Source organism: Trachymyrmex septentrionalis, unplaced genomic scaffold, assembly GCF_001594115.1.
Source record: "Trachymyrmex septentrionalis isolate Tsep2-gDNA-1 unplaced genomic scaffold, Tsep1.0 scaffold37, whole genome shotgun sequence".
NCBI lineage: Eukaryota > Metazoa > Arthropoda > Insecta > Hymenoptera > Formicidae > Trachymyrmex > Trachymyrmex septentrionalis.
This window is the reverse complement of record NW_017305536.1, coordinates 2470595-2477164: the sequence shown is the minus strand read 5'-3', so window position 1 is coordinate 2477164 and position 6570 is coordinate 2470595. Positions and strand designations below refer to the sequence as shown.

Genomic DNA, 6570 nt, shown 5'->3' with positions numbered 1-6570 from the left:
CACACACACACACACACACACACACACACACACACACACACACACACACACACACACACACGTGTTCGAAATTCAAATAGTAATTTACGAAGAGCCCCATGAACTCGGGCAATACACAGTTCAGAGACTATGTGCATTACAGGGTGCAAATTCAGTTTACTTATCCGAAAGTTAAAGGCTACCTATCTTCACTTGACTACAATTAAATTCGACAGAATGTCCGTGCTCTCGAATCGATAATAAATTTATAGTTTCACGACGAAAAGCTAAGTATGTCAGGATGCAAAAAAACAGTAAAAAGCACGCGAACACTGAAAAAGAATTGCGCGGAACGTGAATCGCGATATTTCCATATAACGCGATATCAGAAGCTAGTGACGCTAGCTTTCTCAAGTTCGAGACCCGTTGAGACCCGTCGAGACAAGATTACGACGTGTTACACCAAAGTTCTGAATAATCCAATAACGCTTCATAGTATAATAATATCCTGATCGTAATATCATTAAGGTACAAGATCATTATAAAAAGTCGAGACTTTTTCTAATGCCGGCAAACACCCACCGCACGGGTATATGCAGATATTCTTCGAATTTGACCCAGAAATTTTGAAGACATCTTCAAGTTTCGAACATGGTCATTATTTCTTTGTAAGAACTATAAAGAAATTATATGTGTAAAATTACAACACTTAGTAGAGCTTGCAATATGATGTATATTTAAAGATGTACACTTACACATACTTAAATTTAAAAATAAAATTATTCTTCTTTATAGTAAAATAATGGTAGAGGAATCAATACACAAAAAAATGATTAGATTAAAATTTAAAACCGTATAGTTTATTAAAACATCAAAGGAGTAAATTTTAAAACTAGATTTTCACTAATATACAGAGTATGGAACACGTTTTGACTTTACTTCCAATCAGTCATTTTCAGCCAATAAATAGTAAAAAACAATAAAAAAATTAAGAGATTAAACCATTATTATTTTGCAATTTTGAGCTTGAAATTTGATAATTTTTTAATCTTGATTAAATAATTTGCAAGAGTAAATTTACATTGAAATTAAATCTGTGGAAATATTTACGTAACAATTTGCTAACAATTTATGTTCAACTTTTTAAAGATATGTTATCAAGATATATAAACGTAAAAATACAAATAAAATATATGATATTATCATTATGTTATATATACATATTAAAAACTTGTACAATGTGTATAAAAATTATAATATGATATTGTTTTTATAGTAATTTTTTGGTTAATATAAAGATATAATTACACAGTTAAAAATAAAGTGTTTTTGTAAAAGTAAAGTAATTTTTGTAAGAACGCCACACTACCATTGTAAATTATGTAATTCTTACACATATTATTTATTTTACATATTTTTTTATAGTGTGAGTTGCGTGAAATGTGAAATGTTATCTTACATAAGTTTTAATTTTTTTAAAATAAAAATAAATGACTATTCTTGTAAACAACATTTTTATGTAAGAAAAATCCTTTTAAAAATAAGTAATATATGGATTGGCGAAATTATGTACTAAACTTAATTTTGACGCAAGGTGTAATGAATTTTGCCAATGTATAAAAAACTTAAAAACATGTATTAATTGTAGTGTATTTAGAAGTGCAATTTTCTACAAAGCAAATATCTACATAAATAAAGCAAGAATAATATCAATTTGTATTTTTATTTTGTAATTATTATATACGTATATTATGGCTATTGTCGTTGCAGAAGCAGTGTAAAGTTTAAGCAACTACTTTCAAACGCCTGACGAATGGCAATCAATTTGCAATTGATTCGCCACTCATCACTAGATAGCGATTGAACTCGTAAGTCAAATCCGACATGGATTTAGATAAAAACTCGCGAGCTCGCTGTAACAACGGCATTCATCCGTTTTCGTTTCTGATGCAAAGGACAGCCGCAGCATAATTTCGAAGAGCAATCTAATCAATTTACGTCTTCAAGAAGGCCGCTTCGCCTCGACCACTTACAGGACAGAGGAAGGACGAGGAGCGATCCTGATTTATCCGACAAAAATCTTCGTTGCTTGCAATTTCCGACGAGAAGTCTGCGGTATCCAGCTTATCAATGTCTGCGAAACCCAAGTTTAAGAAGTCACCTGCGGAACCCGGCAATATGAGAATGCCACATGGAAGCCTGCAACGGAACCCTCAGGGGATTTCGAGTTTTTCCCGATCGGCGCTTCGAATTCTTTCTCTGGCTTCACCACCACCTCACGAGAGAGGCACGCTGCCAAATATACCGATTCACCGAGGCATTTTGGTACTACCGCAAACAATACCGATCGGTCTGTACAGACGGAGCCAATCATACAGATTCATCGAACTATCCAAGCAGGATCGCAAACAATCAATCGGTCCATACAGACGCAGCAGACGGACCGCTCTTCTGTTACTACTTCAGCTCTGCGTTTATCACTGCGGAGCCTTACTCAGCGCCGACTACGACGCATGAGGCAATGTCGACGATAGTACGGGCATTCTGATTCTGAGAGCGAAATCACCAGGGACGACGAAGAGGTGAACAAGCGACTGTACAACACTTACAATTAGCGACTGAACACCAGTTGCCAAATCTAGAGGGAGAACCAGATCCGACACAAATTAATCTGACAGGATCATCTCTCATTTGCATATACAACCGTCCTTTTCAGGACGACCATGATGTTAGTAAAACACACACATGCATATATGCAGAATGAGTTATAAGTATATTTTAGTTCAGCGTATTTCTGAATAAAATGAAAAAGTGAATGTTATACAATTACATCAAATAATGACAATAAACAATTACATCAAAAACTTTTTTATTTCGCAAAAAGTTTTAGGTGGATACTTCTTTTTGTTCATAACAGATTATCAAAGTGTTCTGTATCATTTTCCATCGTGCTTGAGCACAATGTATGCACATGATTGGCATATTCATTCATAAACATTAGCATTCCATATTCTCTTTTTCTATTTGCAAGAACACGCTCATGAAATTTTAAAACATACTTTAATGACTCACTCCATAAATCATAATTTTGTTTGACTATTAAAATAATTATGTTAGGGATAATTTTGTTACAGGATGCTCGAGTTAGCTGCTAGAATGTCAAACATAATTATTTTGATAGTGCAACAAAATTATTTTCAGATCTGTATCTAATTAAATCTTTAAGTACTTCATCAAAATTATTCTTTCGTGTATATAAATATGTACATAGTTATCAAAATATAATAATTCAAAAATATTACAAAATATAAAATAATTAAATAAAAAGTTAAGAAACACACACAATAAAATTTTAATAATTTATAATAAAAAAATATATAAATTATATCTATATTAAATTAATATACATAAAGCTCGATTGAAACAATTTCAAAGATATCAAGGGCTAAGAGTCAAAAAGATGGTTGTTAGTTGCTAATATTAAATAGTGTCTATCTAAATAATATAATTTAATATTAAAACATAAAATAGATGTTTCGAAAAATTAGGTCATTTTCAATGTTATTAAAAATATAAATAATAAACAAGTAATGTCCTAACTAACGTTTACATGTATATAATAAAATATTCTTAAATATATTATTGTATATACATATAATTTATCTATTTTTGGTTTAGTAATTGCCAGAATTTTATTTTATCTTTTATTTGTCTGGTCACTTTTAATCATTTTTAGTCTTACAATATTATTAGATTTTATGATTTTTTTTTGATGATTTTTATACTAATTACTGGATCTACTATCTCGTTTCTTTTCTTTATTGTCTCAGGATCAGAACAATTGTCTAGGCGGTAATCCTAGTCTGCAGTGACCCCTTGGAAAAACTATTACGCGGGAATATTCTTTCGAGAGATCGCCACGCTGCGCCGATGTAGTGCCCCGAACGAATAAGCTGGCGACCCATCACGATCGAAACATCGTTGGTCTCCCTTCTCGGTACTTTATCCGATTAACGGCGTAATAGCGAAACTATGGATAGCGTAATCGCGGTTTAAGTTTGGTCCAGTTGTTTATCGCCCCTCTCGCGCCCATACATACGACTACGACCGCGCATGCACGCCTATATGCACCGAAGTCACCGTATCGCGCGCTCGCCGTGTGTTTGCCAATTTCAATGCAAATATAGAAGATCTTCCTCGGTCTCTGCAAACGTATCACCTCGCTCTAACCTATTGGCCTTGCCACGCGGTGTGTTTGCGCTCTCGAACGACCGCCGCGGTGCAATGCTGAGCGGCCCCAGGCTTGATACGGCTCGAATGCACTCGCGCAGTTTAGCCCGAATGTATTTCCGCCGCCGCGGAGCGTAAATCTTTTTTCAGGCGATGCCTTTACAGCCATGAGCGCGTAACGGAGCGGAGCTTTTGGCGCGTTGCCGCCGCGTTTAGGAACGTTAGAGGGGTATTTACTCGATTCGAGCTGCTCGGGTTCGCGAGTCGAATCCGTACGATTCTCCCAATGATATCTTCCGAAAGCCGGACGCGCTCATTTATCTTTCAGGGACGAGAAATAATCTGGACGATGTTAAATTTGTAAATATTTAAAGCTCGTCCGCGCTTTTTCAAACGTTTATCAGACGAAATTATATTATTTTAAAAAGCATCGTACATAACGGTTTTTGCAAGTCAGCTATGAAAGTTACAAACTTCATAAGCAAAGTTCTACCTCCGTGTGCTTACGTATTACGTGAATTCGCAGCACCATAGGTAAAAAAGGAAAAGAAACAGGCGAAATCAACGTTTTCATAACGGAAATATCAGTAAAAGCCGACGTACAGTGGAGAGGAAATATAATGTAAAAACTTAAAAAGTTTGATACAATAATAGGACAATAAGGACAAGTGAGTGTCAAGCTTTGTAGCTGGTGCGCACGAATGCAATATAATTTTATTATTTAAAAATTAAGAAAAAAATATATCCGAACGTTTTGAATTTTTTTTTCGAATCATTTTTAATGAAAAATGGCATACGCAGTTGGAAAATTAGTATCGAATTTAATAAATTTTACATTATATTCGAAACGGCCCATGAAATTTGTGCGTTAATTTAATATAAAATAAATATATTATAGAGAAGTAACACAAATATTATATGTAAAAGTTAATGCAAAAATGTAGCACTATAAACAAATTATAGAAGCATATTTCCGAAAATTTAACATATGTAATATGTTAAATTAATACATTTTATTCATTTATTTTAAAACTTATATTTCAACATACATTATTTTGTTATTTGTTTATTTATTCATAAATTATGTTACTTTAAGAAGTGTTGAATATATTTAATACCAAATATTCGAAATATTGAATATCAATTTAACAAAAAATATTCGAATAACTATGACATTATTTTAAATGAACACTTGGATATATGTTAAAAATTCAATACAAAAATTTTAACAAGTATCGGTTTTAACATAAATACAAAATGGACATGCAGTAAAAATATTTTATACCACATATAAATTTTACATAAGTTTTAGTAGGTCAAAAACGTAAAAAAAATATGTCATTCATATTGTGATTGCAAAGCAATGTATATTAAGTCGGTTCAAAAATAGCCCGTAAATAGATGTATAAAATTAAAGAAGCACAGACAGAACAAATATTTACAGAATTAAAATTAATCAGTATAATGATAATAATGTTCATAAAAGGCAAAAAAATTAATATTAAAAAAGATCAGCAGATAATTACAGTTTAAAACAAGTAAAGTTAAATAAGTAATAAGATGTTGTTAAGACAGAGAACTTTTAAAGTCAAATAGAGTAAAAAAGTTTATAAAAGACCGAAGGGAAAAATTAAACCCTATAATTTTCCATGGCAAAGGCGGAGCGCAGAAATTTCGTGATTGTCCGGCGTGGAGCTAATGACACATAAAATACATTTCGCGACGAGAGAAGACATTTAAAAGGAGCGGAAGAGGGAAGGGAGGGGGGGAGGCGGGAGAAGTTAAAAGCGCAATCCGGAAAAGGACCGCATCGCGAACGATCGTCGAGGGCACTCCGCCGAGTATCAAACGTAGCGTCTTCCGCTCGTCGTATTCGATTAGCTCTCGTCGTAAACGAAGCATCCGTCGCGACGAAAAGGAGATGGAGGAGCGCGACGAGAGGAGGCGCGACAGAGAGAGCGAGTCATCTTAATTCAGCGAAATTTTCTCCGATTTTATCACCCGGGCCTGACTGCGAATTATCGCTCGTTCGCGGGCAGCTCGTTAAAACTCACCTTCCTCTCCGTTGCCGAGCTGAATTTGCTGACCGTCCTCGCGCCGCCAGGTGATGTTGGGCGCCGGGGAACCGGTCGCAGCGCAACGCAGAGTCACGTTTCGTCCCTCCATCACCACCATGTCCGTGCTGGTGTCATAGTCCAGAATATCAGGCGGCACTGTCGGCAAAAAGGTACGAACGTGAAAATATCGTATATAAGTTGAGTAAGCTGGGCTACGCGGCACGTACGTGCGTTTAAAAAAGAAAAGATAATCTGAAGAGAGAAGAAACTCCGCGCTAACGTGAGATGTGAATCACGCTTCTAT

General features: G+C 34.7%; 1 protein-coding gene and 1 long non-coding RNA gene across 3 annotated transcripts in view; one reads left to right on the top strand and one right to left on the bottom strand.

Annotated features, from left to right (window-relative positions):
• Positions 1–6570, bottom strand: part of LOC108750426 (protein CEPU-1-like) — a 235076-nt gene that overhangs the window by 24026 nt on the left and 204480 nt on the right. The window contains exon 4 of the mRNA XM_018489853.1: positions 6264–6422. Coding sequence (XP_018345355.1) covers positions 6264–6422 — 159 coding nt within the window. The remainder of the gene's footprint in view (positions 1–6263; positions 6423–6570) is intronic.
• Positions 214–4356, top strand: LOC108750427. Of its 2 annotated transcripts, none has more exons than XR_001939429.1 (4): positions 214–633; positions 1750–1847; positions 1935–2707; positions 3810–4356. It is a non-coding gene; the product is annotated as an uncharacterized LOC108750427 (long non-coding RNA). The 2 variants fall into 2 exon arrangements; XR_001939428.1 differs by having other exon boundaries at positions 214–647.